The sequence below is a fragment of the Mugil cephalus genome, chromosome 17 (assembly GCF_022458985.1).
Source record: "Mugil cephalus isolate CIBA_MC_2020 chromosome 17, CIBA_Mcephalus_1.1, whole genome shotgun sequence".
NCBI lineage: Eukaryota > Metazoa > Chordata > Actinopteri > Mugiliformes > Mugilidae > Mugil > Mugil cephalus.
The window spans coordinates 20,348,562-20,369,293 of NC_061786.1; the positions used below are offsets into that span (position 1 = coordinate 20,348,562).

General features: G+C 40.3%; 2 protein-coding genes across 15 annotated transcripts in view; both read left to right on the forward strand.

Moving 5' to 3' along the window:
* Positions 1-86: 86 nt before the first annotated feature.
* nat8 (N-acetyltransferase 8) lies at positions 87-2,653 on the forward strand. Its single transcript, XM_047610245.1, has 2 exons — positions 87-229; positions 1,744-2,653. The coding sequence occupies exon 2, from the start codon at positions 1,753-1,755 to the stop codon at positions 2,425-2,427; it is 675 nt and encodes a 224-aa protein (XP_047466201.1). The 5' UTR covers positions 87-229; positions 1,744-1,752; the 3' UTR covers positions 2,428-2,653.
* A 1,207-nt stretch (positions 2,654-3,860) lies between these two features.
* Positions 3,861-20,732, forward strand: part of dctn1b (dynactin 1b) — a 39,789-nt gene continuing 22,917 nt past the window's right edge. For 3 of the 14 annotated variants that reach the window (XM_047610545.1, XM_047610548.1, XM_047610549.1), the window contains exons 1-5: positions 7,348-7,517; positions 13,497-13,748; positions 15,493-15,571; positions 18,533-18,564; positions 20,210-20,230. In XM_047610545.1, coding sequence (XP_047466501.1) covers positions 7,485-7,517; positions 13,497-13,748; positions 15,493-15,571; positions 18,533-18,564; positions 20,210-20,230 — 417 coding nt within the window. In that variant the 5' untranslated portion in view covers positions 7,348-7,484. Of the gene's footprint in view, positions 4,000-7,342; positions 7,518-13,496; positions 13,749-15,492; positions 15,572-18,532; positions 18,565-20,209; positions 20,255-20,732 lie in introns of those variants that run through there. The other 11 variants (XM_047610544.1, XM_047610546.1, XM_047610551.1 and 8 more) reach the window with 9 other exon arrangements.

Below are 20,732 nucleotides of genomic sequence, written 5' to 3' on the forward strand. Positions count from 1 at the left end.
CTACAATTATTGAATATTGAGCTAACGTGGTAGCATTGCCAGCTACATACGATTCCATGGCGACACTAAAATAAGAGTACTCGCAGTTAATGTATAGACATGCTTTCTTCCGAGTGTCCCTGAATGCAGCGAACCCGTCTGGGGGGAAACCACACAAATGGAATGAACTGAATTTGAGTCCAGGAAACTTTCACCGGGCTCCACTTCTTGAGTATTAACACAAGAGCAAGTAAGTACCGTTTATTTTTTTTTATTTTTTATTTTTTATTTTATTTATTCATTCGGAGAGTCTCAAGCGAACTGGAGTCGACTCCTCAGTATCTTAGTGGGGTTAGCACAGATGCTAGCTGCTGTTAGCGAATCTGACTGCATAGATTTCCTTACAAGGACTCGTTTATTGTCGTTACGATGTATTTATTATTGAATAATTACGCGGTCACGTCAGGTCTCCCGTGGCTAGAAAGGATACTAAGCTTTATTTATTTATTTATTTATTTATTTATTTATTTTTTTACCCAAACAGACCGGCTCTCATGTGACCTGCACCGATGTGACTGTGGGTTTGAGGGTCATTGTGATCAGAGGTTGTGTTATTATTGATCTAAATTCACCCTGCAGCCATCGGGGAACCTTGTTTATGCAAACATTAACACTGCTACTGCTTTTTATAAGCAACAGAATGAGGCAGCAACTTAAAAACTAGCGCCTGATCCATTCATTATAATTGTGTCAAATATATAGATGTACTGGATTAACCAATAAGCACCTGAGGTTTAGAGGATTAGAAATGTGTGTGTCACCATATTTTGACGTCTAATACTGTTTTCAGCTGGCTGATTTAAGTCGTGTTACTTTTAAAGAGAATATAAATGCTAATTATGTATAATGTAAGCTCTGTTATATGATTATATCCATCAGACTATGTTAAAAACTATGATATGCTTGTAAATTCCTAATATTTTCACTTTAGTCGACCTCCTGGTTAATTCATTGTCGATCCGATGTGTCATGAATTGACTTTATACAGGGATGACAGTTAATAAGAATACTTATTCACATAGTTAACTTGCGATTTATTAGATCCTAAAATGATCTTTTTCACGTTTTTAATACTTTTAACAGCATAGAAGTAGATGAATGAGCTTGAAATGTGACACAATGACAAATACTGTCCCTGGAATAGAAAAGAACAGAACACAGGACGCTTCAGAGAGTTTTGAAGGACAGTGTGCTCCCTGATCACAATCTATTTGCACCTCTTCCCTCTGGGAGGAGGCACCGGAGCCCGAAAGGCATCCGATCTGTGTGTGCTGCTAATTTATGATTAAGTGCAATGTCTTCGTATTTAAAATAACAAAGTAGTTACTATTTTTAATCCACGTTTATTACTGTTTGTATGATTGTGCAGGTTGGTGACTGTGTGAATGGGTGTCTTTAATGTTTTTAATCTTTGCACAGTTCAGAGGTCGTATTTCTAATTTCCTTACCCTGATGCATAATAACAATGAAGCATTTTAATTCACTTCACACCTACAGTGAAGGCAAATAGCTTCAAGGCAGATGCAGAGATTTGAAGCTTAACTAGACGTTAAATATCTAGTTTCATTACCCATTTCTGCTGGAGAACATGTGTTTCTGCTGCACCGCTTCCTCATTTCCCAAGTTTCACAATGTCCAAAAAAACGAGTGGCTGATAAGGGAATATGCGTGTGACCTCTTTTGTTTATTCTTTTTGTCGTGCAGAGCTGAGTCATGACCAACATTCAGATCCGGAAGTACCGGGACGCAGACGCAGAGGTGGTGAAGGAGATATTTACTCTGGGCATGAGCGAGCACGTGCCCTCGTCCTTCACGCACATCCTGAAGCAGCCGCCCACCCAGATGTTCCTCATGTGCGTGTTCTGCGGCCTCATGGCCAGCTCCAAGTCCTTCCTGCTGCCCGTCCTGGCCGTCACCTTCGTCCTGGCCGGAATCCGGCAGCTGGTCGTCCACATGTTCAACAAATACATCGACACCTCCCTGAAGAAGGACCTCAACAACATCAGCGGCACCTACCTGCAGGCGCAGGACTCGTGCTTTTGGGTGGCGGAAAACGACGGCGGCCGGGTCGTCGGCACGGTGGCCTGTCTGCCCGCCGAGGGGGCGCCCGGGTGCTTGGAGCTGAAACGCATGTCAGTGAGCCGCAGCTACCGCGGGATGGGCATCGCTAAGTCTCTGTGTCGGACGGTGGCCGAGTTTACTCGCGACAGGGGCTACGCCGCCGTCGTCCTGTACACGTCTGTGGTGCAGACGGACGCTCAGAAGCTGTACGAGCACATGGGCTACGAGAAGACGAGGGAGTTTCTGGCTCCCGAGCCCGCTGCTAAAATCACAAACTTCAAGCTGTGGGAGTACAGGCTCGACGTGCAAGGAAAGAAGAAGGACTGAAACTGAGACGAGAGAGACGCTGTCAGGGCTCCACCACCGTCCATGTCGTCCGGCCTCCGTGCTTTTGTTGTCCCTGCATATGTTTTGTTTTTTTACCCACATGGGGATCTGTTTACTGGACACACTAGCAGAACGGGTCTGTTTTCTTTAGTTACAAAACAAACACAAGATAAATTCTCTCTCATTTCTACATGATACTTTGAATAAATTTGTAATGTCAGATAAATCTTTTGTGGTGCTCACTTTTATTTTTGGGGAACCGTTATGGATTTGCTCATATAAAACACCCTGTTAGTTAAAGGGAAATGTTTTAGGAACAGGATAATTCCTGGTGTCATGTTTCTTCATATGACAATGATTTCAGGGCGATAGACGGGTCCACAGTGGGATCAGATCAGCTGCAGCTTGGTGCCAAAGCTCGAGTTTAAACCCTGGAAATGTGGAGAGTACAATAATACTTAATTTACTTACAATTTATACTCCTCTGTTTTATGTGAAATCATATACACATACGTTTCCAGATCTTTGAGCAAACTGGTTTCTAGTTTTTATTACCTGAATGTTGTATATGCGTCTATTCTTCTGTTGCTTAAAAAGTCTCAAATGAGAGACAGTGTGAAGACTGATGGAGATAATTAAAGCGCAGCTCTGGGATATTTTTTGCATACACTGTAAATTCCTGTGATCCCCAGTCTGTGCCTTTGTCAGGTTGTTTTCTTTCATCCCATTAAAGATGTGAAGGTTTAAAATGTATTGTATAAGTATGAAGAACCCGCTCAGACTTAAAACACTTAAAATGTATTATAAACCTTACAAATCAAGTGACCGAGCCTCCACATAAACACACAAAACAAATACGATCAACTTGAATGATTTATTTGTTTAAATTTCTGCTTTACAGGATTTAACATGAACAAATGAGATTACATTTTTGTTTTCTTAGGCTTTATTTATTTATTTTTTACCAGTTTACCTCCATGATTTATTTACTTTCACACGCATAAAATAAGTATATACAAACATTATTTAGTGCACAATTTAAACAAGTGAACAAAAACAATAGAATAAAACATTATTGCTTATTCTTGTTTAATATTTGTCCCATGATTATTATCAGTGTGATTTGTTTTGTGACTGGAAAGCTCTCGGGAAGAAACTGTTCAGGAGTCTGTGTGTGTTTGAGGACATGAAGTCAAACATTTTGTGTATATTTAATAATAAAAAAAAAAGAATAAAAAAATTTAAAAAATAAAAACGTATCATAAATATTTACTTTAAAAAAATATATAATATGTAATTAAATTAATAACAATAATTAACCATAACCACCTAATACATATATTGTTTATTAATTATTGTTATTTATTTACACAGTGTTGTGCTCTAAACCGTCACTTCGTATCTGTGGTTGGTTTTAAATTTCACCGGGCTCCTCGGTGTGTGCCAGGCCGACGCAGAGAGGCACCTGCTCGGCCACCTCAGCCCGATGTGTCCGGTCAGACGTCCACGGATGGATGTAGCCTGGCAGGGACGAAGCTGAACCGTTAGCCGGATATTTTTTGACACTAATAGGTAAGATTTAGCACTCGTTTGCCCTCTGTGCGACATGGCTTGACTTCAGAACACACACACACACATATGTTTAAATATTTAAGTGTGTATTTTGTTTATATTAAGTCGTTAAATTGATTTTTTTTTCTTCTTGTTGATTAAGCCAATCGAGGCTAACAGCTACTGGAGCTAGCAGCTGGTCAGGGAGTGTCTCAGTGACCTGAGCTAATAAACACCAACCGTTAATAAGGCTTAATAATGTCATTTAAAGCCTATAAAAAACAGAATATTCACATTAAAATGATTAATAATTAAGTCAAGAATATCAGAAATATGTTTTGAGCTTTGGTTGGTGATTATAAACGCGGTGTGGAGGCTAAATATCTAATACAAACTGGGTGATTGAGCTTTATTCTCGTTTAAATTACATTAATCTCTCAAATCCCGATTGTTTTTCTTCAAATCTTCATCCTATTTGGTTAATCTATCATGGGAGAAATGCCATGTCAGTCTGCAGCCACACCCATGCTGTGATTTATTATTATTTCCATCTGAAACAAGAGGTAAAAATATGTTTTTCATTCAGCCTGATGCTGAATAAAAGCTAGTTTTGCTCTTTATAGTAATTAAAATAATAGCATCTTTATACATCAGTATGTATTTGGAGCTTTGAACACACTAGATGGCACCAGATTACAGTTTTATCATTTCCCTTTTTATAGCATTATAAATTAGACTATAAGGATGTTATCTTTGTGTTTTTTGCGTAATTTGATGCAAATTTAGCTTAAACGGGATTTAAGTTCATGCTCTGCACATACTTCCTGTAGATGACCTACTTTTTTTTTTTTTTAAGTATGCATTGCATAGTGAACCTGAATATCATCAGCATGCATGCAGTGCAGTCGGCCAAAGAGCTTTTTTTGCTAAATATGGAAAAGAGAATTTCAAATGAACTGTGCAAAAAGGTCTCTCTTAATCACAGTGATTGTTTTGTCTGATCAAATGTTAAAAAATACCCATGTTTTAAAGTTTCACCAAGATATGAAGCCGATAAGGGCTTGAGGAGGTCATTGAGGGTGAAATTAATGTATTAAATGTGATAAAATATCATTAGTGTAGGCTATATTGAGGATAAGGAAATGACACATATACAGTAAACTTTAATTTAGAGACTAAGAAGAATAATATTAACCTTTTTTTGCTGTGTCATTCTGGTCATACTTGTAACATTTAGATTAACAGTGATTATAAAAGTTTAATTATTGCTTATATTATTAAGTCAAGCCGCTACTCTGGATGTGCAAAAGTAATCAATCATATAATTAACAAAAAAATAATAAACCTGAAGACAAATTCTCTTTATTTTTGATATAAAACAAACCGATTACTAATGAAGGACCTAAATACACTCACTTAGGTGAAAATTAGTGCATCTTATTATAATAATCCTGCGATAAACACCCCCTGCATGAATCTAAAATGTTCAGTTTGTGTTGAAACGGCGTCAGGGAGGTGGTGATTCAGCCGGATGATCATTGTGGAGGATGTTGTTCCTGGTACAGTTACACTGGATTGAATTAAACCCTGAAATTAGGTTTTTTAAAATAACAGGAACATGCGTCTGTTAGAGGCAACACAGTTAATTTAAAACAAATGCTGAATAATAATATCCTTCATGAGGCAGCGATGTTATATATTATAATACATACATTTTTATCAATGCACCTAATGAACTGTCAAGAAAGTATATAATAAAATATTCATATTAAGCAGATTATTTACTAATGAAATGAACCTTTAAATGAAACTCCTCTTTACCTCGATGACCCCTGACGCTGCAGTTTCTGCCACCCTCTGATATTTCTTTCGCACACACGCCAAACTTTTGCTACGTAATGTATAGTTATGCTCGTCTTTACCTTGTTTGGTGACGTCGGTTTGTTCCTGCCGGACTTGCCGACAGACAGACAGACGGACGGACAGACAGACGTGCAGTGTGGTCGTAACGTTCCTCTCTGAAAATCCCAGAGTGTCACCTCTATTCCTGCAGCCTTCCCGTCCCCTCGTCTCTTCTCTTTGTCCTCATTTTGCCGTGACGAGACAGTTTTGCTGTGGGCTGGTCCTCTCTCATCTCCTCTCATTCCCTCTGTGGAAGATAAGGACTCCCACCCTCTTTGCTTCTTACCACAGATCCCCAATACGACCCCCCACATCCCCCCTTTTTTTTTTTTTGTCTGATTCTGCCTTCGTCATTTGCATAAAAGGGTGCAAAGAGACTGCAGAGGTTTGTTTTGTGTCCCCAAACAGCACCAGCTCTGACATTTTAGCTGTTAGTTAGAATCTAGAGACGTAAACACTCATTCTGTTGGATAATAATAAGCCCGCAGATGAGAAATGTGTCATTCTGGCTTCTGTGTTTGGATGAGAGATGTATTATTCTCCCTCTCCTCAAAGCTATCTTTCTTTTGTTCTGAGGCTCAAACGCACGCTCGCCCCCAAACTTCCAACGTCTATCGGCCTCCAAAAAGCTGAAAGCTTTTACACAGACACCCTGCAGCGCTCGCCTCTTTTTGCAAAAAGGGATGACAGCACAGAAAGGGAGAGGACCGAGCCCCGGCCTGTGCAGTTGGCTGATAAAAGAGAGTTAATCCTCGCTCTGTGATGAGCCGCGACATCAGGCCCCGGGACCTAATTCAATCTGTGTGCGCTGCATTACTGAGCATCACCTGGACCTTTTGTGTTCAGTCACAATGAAACAGCATCCGAGTGCATCCGAAATGCTTACAGCTTGAGTTTCTGGACTCTTTTTATTTTTTTTTTGCACTTGCAATAGAAAGAATTGCCTTTTTAAAGTTATTTTAACAGTCATTTCACTGCAACGCTGTGAGATCAGCTTCTTTGGTTGTATTTTCTGCAGCCTTATCAGGACCGAAACTGCTCTTTGAACAGTTGTGAAGTAAAATAAATGATTCATCCATCATTAGGAGGCTAATTACTGTCTATTTTGAGAGGGTCTTGAGAGGCACATGTGCAGGCTTTAGGACCCAGTGTCTGAGCCTCCGTCTGGGCCTAAAGCTCCCTCCCTCCCTCCTGCAGGAGCCAGCGCAGTGCTGCCGCTCAGCTGATGCTCTCACAGCTCGCCAAGCCTTCCTCTTTTTTTTTTTTTTTTTTTACCCTCCTCTCTTCTTTGCTCTGCCGTTTGCCCGTTCATCAGAGGGGTTTGGTGATCGGCGACGCGTCAGAAACTTCCAGATAGCCTCCCGACGACTTTTGTTTGCGAGCGGCTCGAAAAGGAGGGGTCCAGTTTGGTGGAGAGGCTGCTCTGTGGGGATCAGGGATAAGGGGATGGTGTGATTCTGTGAGGAGGAGGAGGAGGAGGAAGGAGGAAGGAGGAGGAGGAAGACACTCCGGCAGCATCACTGAACCTCCACTCTCCTCGACCCCCTTCTGTCTGGCTTTTTCCCCCAATAACACCGAGACAGGACAAGGGGGGGCGAGGAAACATGTCACAGACCAGGAGGAGCACGTACACCCGGGTGAGAAAAGTGTATTTACATCTCGGTCTGAGTTCTGGCTGATCTGTTGTGTCTGTTTGATTAGTTTTCACTCTGGTGGTGGGTTTCGAATCCGTTTCTTCTCCGCTGCATTCCTCTCCTCTCTGTTTGAATTGTCGCCCCTTTGTTTGGCTTGGATTTCTCCTCCGGGCTCCACATTGTCGTAGTAGATGTTAGACTTCAGCCCTCTGCTATGACTCAAACCGGGACGACCTGTAAACTAGCACATGACAGAAGACAAACAGGTGATCTGCCCTTAAAGGTTTTTTAGTCGCCCCTACAGACCTGAGACACAGACGACTTCCTGCTTCTCATCGGCGTCTGACTCAGTCTCTGTCACTGGAAGGAATGACATCAGTGCTTCATCTTAAATTTCAGGACACTTCAGCTTCCTCCCATCAAAGCCCCGTGACGTTTACAATGCAGCAAACTGTTTTTCTGGCATTATAGTCGGCGTGAGCTTGCATGTTGTAAGAGTAGAGTGGCACTAAATAATTCAGGACGTCGTCCTCGGGTCCTTTTGCCTCCAGCACATGGCAAACAAGACGGAGCAACCACCGAAACCCTGAATGCATCATTAAAAGACTGTTAGCTGGAGCGAGGCATTCAAACCCCAATGGATGTTTCATTGCAGACAGTTGACGGGTGCTTTTGAATCGATGCATGAGTCTGGAGTGACTCGATGTTGCCTTCAACGGGGAGCTCGTCAACTTCCGGTTACAACATGGGAAGTCGTGTACACAAAATAGGTTCACGAGAAGGCGGCTGCAGTAAGAGCTGGATATCGACACTAGTTGTGTTTCCATTACAGGTTTTCGCCAAATAAAAGCGATATTTCTGAAATTTTAGCACAAGTATCACTTTGTACGTGTTTCCATTGAAAGGTGTTTAGCGAATGAGCTGTAACTCTCGTCTTGCGATATCCCATAATGCTCTTAAATTCTCATCAAACGAGTTTATTTTGAGGAAGATGGACTTCAAATGAACTGGTCACATGACCCCCTGCATCATCTCCATTGATGGGGAAATGCAAAACAAAGTGTTTCCATCGCGAAATATCGATATGAAAAACTGCCTCATGAGAGCGTAAAAATGTTTTAGCTTTAGACATTTGAGAGGTTTTTCAAGGGGTAGATGTTTCCATGACCATTTTTTTATCCCGATATTTGGGGTTTGCGCATTTCTAGAGATAATGGAAATTAAATATTGATTCAATATAAGCTGATTTAGAGATATTTCCTTTGGAAAACTGTTTAATTTTAAACTAAAACTGTCTTTTCCTTAGACATTATAAAGAAACCTCCAGAAACAATGAAATAACCATTAATTTCAGTCATTTTTATAAAAAAAAAAAGACGTCTGCCATGAAATAATTTGTCCTTCAAGATTGTGAGAACCACGAGATGAGATAATCCCTTATTTTATTTTATCCCACTTGTGAACACGGTAAACACAACCAGATTTGAGGGTGGGTCGAATAAAAGCTCTGGAGACTAAACAGTGATGTAGAAACTGTAAAGTACAGATGTCCTAATCAGGTGTTTGTCCGTCCGATCTATTAACACTGAGTATTTGCCAGTCTGAGTCCTGTTTAGATGTTAAACAAAACTCTCCCGGAGGTTGGTAAAGGGTTTTCTTGTCTTCCTTGTATTTGACTGGATTTAGTCCAATAAATAGAGCTGTCAAAGTTAACGTGGTGTGGAGAAGGAACCTTGATGCCTTGGTACCTTGGTCAGTTTAGATGCCAACCGACCTCTATTAGGATGGATGTGGAAGAAGGCGTTTTGACTCTACAGATACATGGTTTTGGTTTTTGGCGGAGCTAAAATATCTACAAAAGATCTGATCCTATCATTTTAAAAATGTTTCGATTGACCCTGATACCGAACTCCCGATACTCATCAGGAGGTTCCTACTGTAAGTCATCCAGGCATTGGTATATCCAAAACAAAATGTCTTGAAGAAACCTCAGTGAAGTCCAACTCCCCCTGTTTTAGCCTGGATAGATATCTGGATGCAACAATTGCTGCTCATTACCAGTGGAAACCAAACCCTAACCCTCCTGTGTTTGTCGTGAATTATAACTTTAACTTTAAGTAGTCGGGGGGAACCCACTGAATCCTTCTGAACACCATTATGCGCCATCTGCAGCTGTTAAATAATGTCTGGCTTGACATGTAAACAGTTGTATATTAAAGAAACATGAGAGAGAAAGTGATGACCCAGCTTTCAGTTTCTCCTGAGGTTTTGCTTTATAGCCATTAAAGTTCTTTGTGTTTTTTTAAGAAGGGCAGCTCTGAAACAAAACACTCTTTATCTTAGTACATTCCAGCGTATACTTTGCTTACGTTTAAAGCCCAGACAGCTGACTGTTTAAGACCTGAAGCTATGGGGTTTAACCAGAAAACTGCATTTACATGTAGCGTACAGGGAGTAGATGGTTTCGTCGGATGTTGGAGAAAATTTCTGGTTCGTTTTTATGTTTAAGAGTAAAAATATGAGGTTCAAATTAAAGCTTGATTTGTTCTATGCAAAGAAACACGAAATGGGATAAAAAACGAATGTTTGCTAATGAGCTAATGTCTCAATTAGGAGGATAACGCGGGTAAAATATTCATTCCTCAACTGAACATTACAACTTTCCTGAGATTTAGTGCAGGACTATTATATTAGATTGTATTCAGTTGTGTAGGTTGTGTATAAATACTAAGCACACAAACGTTGGACTTGCATATTTGGTATTTTGGAAAATCAGAGTACGTGATCACCTCCGCTAAATGCATTCTGGGATATCTGGCTGTACGTAGTCCACACAAATAACTTCCTGCTGCATCCTTGATTAAAATGGAAACACAAATACACATCCAGGACTGTAATTGATCGATAGTTGGTACCATGAAACATGTACTTCCTGTTAATAAACGCTCCATATCGAGTACGTTTTGATTGATGTACCTTGCCACACAAAGCGTTTGCATTATTGATGATAAGCTGTTAGCGCCGCGAGCGCTTGTTACTGTGTCCTGGACGTCACCGCGGAGCAGCGGTTAATGACTGATGTTTGCTTTTCTTGTGACTGTTGTGTGATCTGGGTTGAGTAGATGGTTGTGATTGGGTTTAATCCCAGTTGGGGACGAAGGCATCAGTTTTAGAGCCCACCTTGATCTGAATACGGGTCAACTGGGAAAGCATAAGATCAGATCAGGCATAACATTATGACCACCTTCCTAATATTGTGTAGCTCTTGATTGTGCCTCCAAAAGGGTTGTGACTCATCAGAGAATGGACATGGGCCTTTTTGGGAGTTGTTGGGGGGGTCTTTGGGTCTTATAGGTTGAGGGGAGGGGTCTCTATGGGGGATCATCCCACAGATACTTGGATCAGTTTGGGATCTAGTGAATTTGGAGGCCGAGTCAACACTTTGTGCTGTTCTACATGTTGGCTGCATCCTGGTGCTCTCAAGGAGTGTCATTACTATGGGGGGGGGGGGGGGGACCTGGTCTGGTCTAGGTGGGGGCTACATGTCTAAGTAACATCCACACCAATAAATGCCAGGTCAAGTTTCCCAGAAGAACGTTGAACTGTCACAAGATTTTATTTACTTCTCCTGTTGGTGGTCATAATGTTGTGGCTGATCGGTGTATATTGGCCAGTGATTGACAGAGAAAAAGCTTAAGATTCGAAACCAAAGGCGAGTTTTGTTTTTAACACATTCATTAAAAGTGTTTTATTACATGTTGACGTAAAGAAATCAGGCGGTTTGTTTTTAGATTTTATAAAAACTCGATTTTTTTAGTATCTGTTGAGTGTTTTGTCATGTGCATCCTGAGCTTCATATCTCTGCCGTGTACATGCATTTATTCATGTATGGAAGTAGTTTCAGGACTAAAGTGCTTTGTTGTGAGATCCTGCAGGGAGCTATCGTGTTGTCTGTTAATCAGCCTTCATGCTGTGGCTGTTTATCTGTTTTGGTTTCTTTTCGTTGCTGTTTTAACCTTTTAAGTTGAGCTGCGTGTGTTTACAGTAAACTCAAGGAGAGTCAGAGCACGTTCTCCCGTCGGAGTAATGACATCGTCTCATCTTTGCGCTGTTCCGCTGAGTCACCATCGCTTCTAGGACATCACGCTGCAAATTGGGTTACGCAGGATTATTTGATTAGAAAATATTGCAGCTCCAGTAAAACGTGTTTTTTTTTTTTTTTTCTGCTGCGCAGTTTGTTCTCTTAACCTGAGGTGATTTGTTTGCATGGATTCAAAAATTTGACATAATAGAAAGAGCTGCGCTGCTGAAGACTGCATTGACATTTACAGAGTGTTGTGGGAGGACGGGGCCTCGGTTTCACTTTTTTTTTTTTTTTGTGGTGCCTCAGAGGGTCAGAATAAAGCTACTTTTAGTTTTTTACTCTGAAAAACTCAGCCACTGTGGCAGTAAAGACAGTTTCTCTTCCAACGTTTCAATGTAAATATCTGTATGATTTCACAGAATGGTGTTAAGATGGTGAAAAGACAGAAAGTAGAGGCTGCTCTTAGCTTTTATCTCATGCTACTTGTGCACAAATACTGTATATGTTCAAATATTACATATATTTATCAGAAAAACATTAAAACTTTTCTGTGACAAGATACGTGTTTAACAAAACATATTTAATTTGCAGTCATATAGTGAACTTAACTTCCTGGATCATTGAATCCTTCTGCAGCTCCTAAATAACTGGGTGGGGAGTTGGGGTTTTATCTGGTACCTTCAATAAAACAATAAAACTGAGACGTGTGCAGCCGTCTTTGTTTTAGCCTAGAGAGGCTGTCAGGAACGCATTTATCCTCATTAAAAATACAAACTGTATCTACTGCAGCGAGGCATGTTAGCATAGTAAAACAGCAAAAATATGATCTTTAACATTATTTAGAGGCTAAAAACTAATTATATTAATCTGATCTTTTTTAAAATATGTCGATCAGGATATTTGCAGATTGGAGGTTAGTGGGTCCTCCATCAATTACAACATGATCACGTTTCACCCATTTTAGCCTCACTCCACTGGTTGCACATACATTTTAGGATTCATTTTAAAATTCTTTTATTTGCTTTTAAATCTCTCAGTAGTTTTGCCCTGCCCTCCCTCTCTGAGTTCACCCGCGGGCTCCCTCAGGTCAGCTGATCAGCTGCTCCGGCCAAAAAACTCAAGCGCAAACTCGGACGGGACAGTGTTTTCGCTGTGGGAGCCCCTAAAATATGGGATGATCTGCCTCTTCCTTCTCTTAAATCTCTTCTCCCGGGCCTCCGACACCCTATAAATTGATTTTATTTTATTGTTTTGTATCCTCTTATTGTATAACTGTTTTTTTTATTTATCTTGTATTTATAACTTCTGCGAGTTATTACGTCTTTTATTTGTTTTCTTTTATTTGCTCTTCTGTACAGCACTTTGGCACCCTGCGGTTGTTTTAAAGTGCTTTATAAATAAAGTTGGATTGCATTGAATTACAGGACGATCAAACATAATAAGTGAGACTATAGACAGAATTTAAAAAGGTAAATCACATAATAAAAATAAAAAGTTATCATAATAATGATAAAACAAGCAGATAAACACACTCACTTTAATATAAATACAACTAAGACTAGTTGTATTGGGCTCTGCTTTTAAAAAAACGCTGTTTCGTGAGATGTTGAATCTAATCCCTTTAATTAAGAGCCTTAATGAAGTCCAGCCAAACTTTTGGTTGTTTCGCTTTAGACATTTTGAAGGTTAATTTCCATCTACTATGACGTCACGTGTAGCATCAACACAACAATAGAGCTGAGGAGACGCTAATAGAGAATTCAGTGGCACCGAAATCTGCATTGTTTATTGGTTTTCATATTAACGTTACTCCTGGTTTCCATTATGCTCAGTCGCCCCCTGAAATCTGTGAATGAAACCTTGAACCTGTGCTTCCTTCGCCCCCTCTCTCCACCCAGACCACCAGCAGTGGCAGCAGCAGGATGAGCTCGGACGGGGGCGGCCGGCCCGTCAAGGTGGGCTCCCTGGTGGAGGTGATCGGGAAGGGGCAGCGCGGCACGGTGGCCTACATCGGCAACACGCTCTTCGCCTCCGGGAAGTGGGTGGGGGTCATCCTGGACGAGGCCAAGGGCAAGAACGACGGCACCGTGCAGGGCAAGCGCTACTTCACCTGCGAGGAGAACCACGGCATCTTTGTGCGGCAGTCGCAGGTGAGAAACAGTTTGGTAAAACGTTCAGCCGGAGGATGAATGGGCTGTTTTCCTTTTATTTGATGCAGTGTGCGTTTGTGCAGGGGTGGATATTTTTCCTCTGCTGTCTGTGTTGTGTTTTTCTTTTGCTCCAGGGTGTTTATTCAGAAAAATACTGCATAGTGTCTCTGCCTGATACAGTGACCACAGATCTCCTGTAGTGGCCTTGAACCGTAGAATACGTAGTAAACTGATAATCGGTCATTTTAGATGCTACTTTTTAGCTTTTCTGACATTAAAGCCGCTAATGCAAAGTGGGTTTATTCATGAGCTAAATGCAGCCACCAGGGGGAGCTCTGCATGCTTCAGCTTCACTTTTGTTTCGTTGTCATGGCGTCCGTCTTCATACGCTCACTTGACAAAACATTAGGTACACTAGTGAGTCCTGACAGTCCTGCACTAGATTTAAGCTTCATGATTCAGCTGTATGATCATTTTGGAGGATTTGTTTTTGTTATTTAACGTAACTCACTGACGAGTGCAATACTTCTACAAATCACAAACTCCAAGCTCTAAACCAGGCGTGTCAAACTCATTTTAGTTCAGGGGCCACATACAGCCCAATTTGACCTCAAGGAAGCCGGGCCAGTTACCCAATAGCTTATTACCTGGTAAACAACGACAACTCCAAATGTTTCCCTTTGCTTTAGTGCAAAAAAGTACAGCTACATGTAATGAACAACTGTGAAATTTCTTATTTCGTCTAAAATTTTCAGCTAATATCTTCGGTGTAATTTTTGCAAATTCATCCCACGGGCCTGATTGGACCCTCTGGCGGGCCGGTTTTGGCCCCCGGGCCTTATGTTTGACACCCCTGCTCTAAACTCATCTTTGTGAAATGCTCAATGTCTTAACCTTCATGGAGCTAAGATTTGGTGCAGGGCTGTTACATTACAGTGTACCTAATGAACTGGCAGTGAGTCTTATATGCCTCATGCTGGAGCTACTAAAGTGATTTTCTCTTATTTATAAGTTTTATCTTTTTTTTTTTACATCTGGAGCAGATTTTTAGTGACTCATTCTATAAATGTTTTGGCAGAACAACAGACGGCTGTTCAGCAGCTGCACACTCTTTCACTATAATCACCAGGCGGTGAATTGTATTTTCTCATCCATCTTCGCGACCGTCGTGTCACTGCATCAGATTTTTAATGCTCTAACACTTAAATAGCAGCTGTAGAAACAGTTTATCTCAAGGCTTTTTGCATCCTGCTGAATTCCTCTGGTATAATCAGACGATTTCTAACTGTTAAATGTGATCAAACTACTAAAGTTAAAATGGAAAGATGCTGTTTAGTGTTTGCTTCATCCAGACGAATCAATCATCCTTTAACGCGGTCATTAAAAATGATTTTGATTATTTTGACGTCTATTAAAGCCTCAAAAAGTAATGTAGTGAAAAGTTAAAATATATTTCATGGATTGCAACAGAAAACTCAGCTCTCGGCCTTTGTATTGATCAGGTGTTGTGTTACTAATCCCCTTCATTATGTCTCCTGCTTCTCGTAAAAGACAATCTGTCTGACCCTCGCTGTCCCCGCAGTGCAGTTGTACAGGTTGCTATGGAGACGTGTGATTTAAAAAAAAAAACTCACATGAACATCAATAACGAAGCAGGATTCATTTTTTTTTAGATAAAAGATGCCCGGCTGTGTGTCGGATGACTAACTCTTCCTCTGTGTCTGTGTCTGTGTCTCTGATTCAGATCCAGCTGGTGGACGACGGCGCCGACACCACGTCCCCGGAGACACCTGAGCCCGGCACCGGCAAGGTTCCCAAACGAGGTAAAGGATCAGGTCGTATTTACAGGACGCCGTCAGTGATCAGGAAGGAAAAACACGAGTACGTCTTCGCTGTCCTCACCTGTCAGAGGAGACACAGAACATCTGCTTTTCTTCCCTTTAACAGAGGATGACGTGAACTCATGATCAATGAGACTTAACTTCCACTTCATTAGGGACACTAGCGAAAGTCCGAGCACTAAATCTTAGGAGGTTCTAATGGTCAAGCTTTAGTTTGAAATAACAAATTTTAATAATTTTATTGTGTTTCTATTATTTTCACAGCCTCGTTTTAGTTAATGTTAGGCTAAATAACAGAAACACTTGACTTTCTGACACCGTTTCAGCGTAAACTGTAAATTGAAAGGAGGAGAATTTATTGCTTGACTGTTACATAAGAATGCATTCACTAGTGTACCTTATATTTTGGTGGGTGGGTGGGCGTATGCATGCCATTGAGCAAGGTGGTGTAATGTGTCAGCTAAAGAGATAAAATATAAATGTGCTGATCGGTACTTATCCGATTACAGGGGCCGTGTCTCCTCCAGGGTCGTGGGTTCGAATCCCGCTTTGCACGCTGCTTGTTCCTGACTCAGAGATTCAAAAAAATAAATAAATAAATAAAATATAAAGAGCTTTTAACACCTGGTCAGTACTATGTTTTACCTCGTTTTAGAGGATGGAGCTGGATTGCGTTTCCATGGTTACGCCTCACTGCTGCTGCTGCTGCTGCTGCATCAAATAAGAGAAAAGGGGGGTGTTAGTTGATGCATTGCACTTAGCGTAGCATTGACTGGTTAGCTCACAGAGATGAAGTTTTAAGTGGCGGCGCATTAGGAATGTATTTTTTATTTTATTTGTTAATTTATTTTTTGATTGAGATGGAGGCCTACGTTTCCTGGCAACGAGATGTTTCTTTTTCAAATTAAAGCAGTGACGCAGGGAAAAATAAAAATGCAGCTCTGCACCAGAATTAAGACGTGTAGCAGTAGAACATGTGGGAAACTTTCATTAACAAAGAAATGAATCCTCATTTTGTATATTTTCTTCCTCCAGATTGTCTAAATACTGGAATACAGCATAAAAATGAATATTCATATTCATCAATATTCAGGCATGAGAAAGTACATTTATATTTTGATTGGACACATATTTCCAAAGAGCAGACGACGAAGGCAGATCAGGATATGAGTCTAGACGCTGGTGGTGGTGAAGCAGTAGCAGAGGAAGTTAGGAGGAGGAGGAGACGTCTGGGAGATGGGGACAGATTTACCAAGAATCAGAGGAAGAGAGTACGAGAGAGAGAGGTGACGTCAATATTGAGAATGGAGTGATTTTGATAGGAAGCAGGAAACATGTTAATTTTACAGGAAAGGAAACAGAACGTGAGGAGGCAGATTTAATTGTCAAGGAGAAACCATGAGTGTAAACTCATCAGTCGTCTTTCATGACAGTCTGAAAGATAAAAAATCTGCATTTATTCTTGGGAGTGATTAAAAATCTATCTCACGGTGTCACAGTCGCTGTATTCGGTTCCAAAGCTGTAATCTTGTCTAGTTTTAAGACATATACATCAGCCACAACATTAAAACCGCTGTCATGATAACTCAACGTTCTGCTGGGAAACGTTTGGACCTGGACCTGTGTGGATGTTACTTAGACATTGATGTTATCTGATTTTATTCTTTCTTTTTTTGATAAGAATTTAGGGAAAAATACACAAAATAATGTCAGTTAACTAAAGATATACATTGTAAAAGAATTATTGACCCTCTTTCATATCCAGACAGTGAAGGTTTATACCGTTATTCTTTCCGAGATTACTCGTGAACGGTCCTTCTCAAGTCCAACTACAAATTCACTATTAGATTAAGGTCTAAACCAGCGGCCTTCATCCTTTTTCAGACCAAGGACCAACTGATGGAGAGATTAAGTAGGGACCCCCTACCTACTATATGTGTTATATATTAAACTATTGCTGTTTATATTATTTTACATTCAATATTAAGCTGTCCCATATCCCTTTACTAAAATATGTTGGATTCGTGTGAAAGACCTATGAAAGAAACTTTCTCTGTGCATAAGATACGAAGCTTGACTGATGCATTTATTACCCTTGTTGCCACGGTTACCTTGAAAAACTAATACGATTACTGATTTCTCCTTAGTTACTTTACTGATTACTTGATTTTAAAAGTAACTAAGTTAGATTTAAAGTTAAAATGTAATTAAAATGTTTTTTTTTTTTATAAAATATTCCTCAAAACATACGACCAACTTCTTTAACTCTCCCCAACTTACTGGTTTTGCGTCAGAGTCTTTTGATCCCAGCAAACCTTAATATTATTGTGTTTAGCCGACACAAACTCAAAATAGCGGCCGTGTTTCTAGTTGTTTACGTTGGTGACGCTGTGACTTATCTTAATGCTGAAAACATGACTTGTCACTTCCTGCGATGCAAAAATATATGTTTTTATTCAGGAAAATGGGAAAAATAGTAACGCACAGTAACTTGGGAAAGTAGTTTTAATCTGATTACTGGTTTGGAAACAGTAGCACGTTACTGGCATCACTGTTTATTACAGGGATCTATAAAGATGCACATTCTTCTCTTCATGTTCATCAGAAGCTTTTAATACTGGCTTCTGAAAACAGAAATGTTAAAATGTCCGGGTGCTTGTATTAATGAATTAATCAGGAGATTCATGTAAAAGCTACGATAGAGGCACAGAAACACAGAAGATAAAAGAGTGTTTGTGTCTTTCCTCGGGGGAGTTCATGGAGGTTTCCTCCGACATCAGTGTTGACCATCTGGTGAAAAGCCAATAAATCATGTTGACTTTTTTTGCTCCGCTTGCTCCCGGATCTACTGCAGGACTTTATACCTCGTAAAGTGATAAAAGTCCCGCTAATAGTTCAAGAACGTGTCTCACACTTTGTTTGTTTCTCTCTTTATCTCTTCAGACATCCTGGAAACGCCCAAATCTGCCAAACTGGTGAGTTCAATAACGCTGCTCCGAGACTCAAAGTTCTCCTGCAGGAAGCTGATGTGGAGGCACACACCTGCACACACCTGCACACACATGCACACACATGAACACACCTGCACACACATGCACACACCTGCACACACATGAACACACCTGAACACACCTGCACACACCTGAACACGCATGCACACACATGAACACACTTGCACATACCTGCACACTCACACATGCTCACATATATAACCTGTGCTCTGCTGTTTCCATGTGATTCAACATGTATGGTTAGTGAGTGTGTGTGGAAGTGACTATTATTTTGCTCAGTAGACGTTTTGTCAAATGTGCAGCTGATAAAAGCCTTTTCCTGGTGCATGTTATTGTTCATATAATATAAATACACATAAATATAAACCGTGCATGGAAGCTCTTATTTATACAGAGAGAAAAGAGAGAAAATTTGCATCCCCCGTGTTCTTAATTACACTTGAATATCTTCCTCCAAATCCGGGAATATTTTTTGAAAATTACTGAATATAAACTATATGTAAATATCTCCTCATTATTGAGATTAACATTTTTTATTTATATCAAATAATTCTTAACAATGTAAGTTTACCGAAATAGAAAATGTCTTCTTCTTAGTTTAAATATTAAAAATAAAAAAGTATTAAAACTATAAACTATTAAAATGAAGATTTCTTTCTGCTTATTGTAGTATAGATAATGTTTAGTTTTATAATCTTCAATTGTTAATTTACCTTTGATGCCAAACCAAATCCTAGAGGAATGTTTTCTTCTAAAACCAACAGAGGGCGCTGATTCCTCACAAATACTCTGGTATGAAATGGAAAGACGTTCTTTTGTGAAAGGCTGTGTTTTAAATTTAAATTTCCTGACAAGATGCAAAATGAATAAGTTTAAAAATGTTACTTTATATTGCAGAGATTTAGTTGAGGCCACAGAATTTTAATAGATACCGAAAATGTGGAGACAGTGTTCCTGCAAACCTGGACAAATTATAGCAGTGAAGATTTATTGTGTGCGTGTTTGAGTTTTAGCCGACATTAGTTAAATCACAGCATTTTATATGAGTCTTTATCATTTTCTTTTTAGATGAATCTCACCTTTAGAAAAGAAACTAGGTGCTGAGTCACCACAGTCGTGATTTTTTCAAAACCAAATAAGTATCCAGCTCGCCTTGAGTTTTATAATCTTTATATCAATGAAGCATTACATTATATTATTATATTATTTCTGACCAGAAATAGAGCGAAAGTAATTCTTGACTTTTATAAACACAAGCTGAAGCTAAAAGGTATTTTAGATTTTAATTTTTACATTTTATGATTAATAAAGGTTTCATATGTGCTAGAATTGGTTAAACAATATAAGCAAAAAATACTGAACCATAAAATGTCGCATTTATGAAAAGTTTAGGATTTTTTCGGTGGACTTCTTCTACTATGCAGGAGAGATGTGTGTGTGTGTGTGTGTGTGTGTGTGTGTGTGTGTGTGTTTGTGTAAATCACTACAGCTCCGGTCACGTCACAGCATGCCACTGACACAAACTCTTCACCTTTAACCTTCACCCTTCCTCCCTCCTTCCCTCCTTCCCTCCTTCCTTTCCTCCCTCCTCCCTCCTTTGACCACGCAGCGAGGAGTGAAGCCCAAAAAGGTGCTGCATGTTTCTCTAACCTCGGTACTGTGGTAATGTTCTCATGATGATGATGATGATGATGATGATGATGACTGTAGTAACCGTGGTAACCATGGCTCTCAGCTGGCTCCCCCCACCCCCCCCTCCGCTGCTGCATGGCAACCGGGCCTCACCCCTCATTTACCCATGATTCCTGGCAGCTCGCCACAATGCTGTCCCTCGTCTCTGTGCCGATGTATGAGTGAGATTCAGCAGATAAAGAGGAGGATGATGATGATGAGTCCGTCATATTCACCTGAGCTCTGTCACCTCACCGTGCTCTGTCACATGTGCACATTTAAGCATGTTTCATCAGCTCTCAGCCATCCGGTCATCATCACCAGTTACAGGAATGATTGTCTGGTTATCTGTCAGTGGCTGGGTTCATATATATCAGTCACCAAGTCAACGTATCGTTGACTTAAAGTTGATGTTAGAAGCAGGTGGAGGCGACTTTGACAAACTGCAACGTCTAAATCAC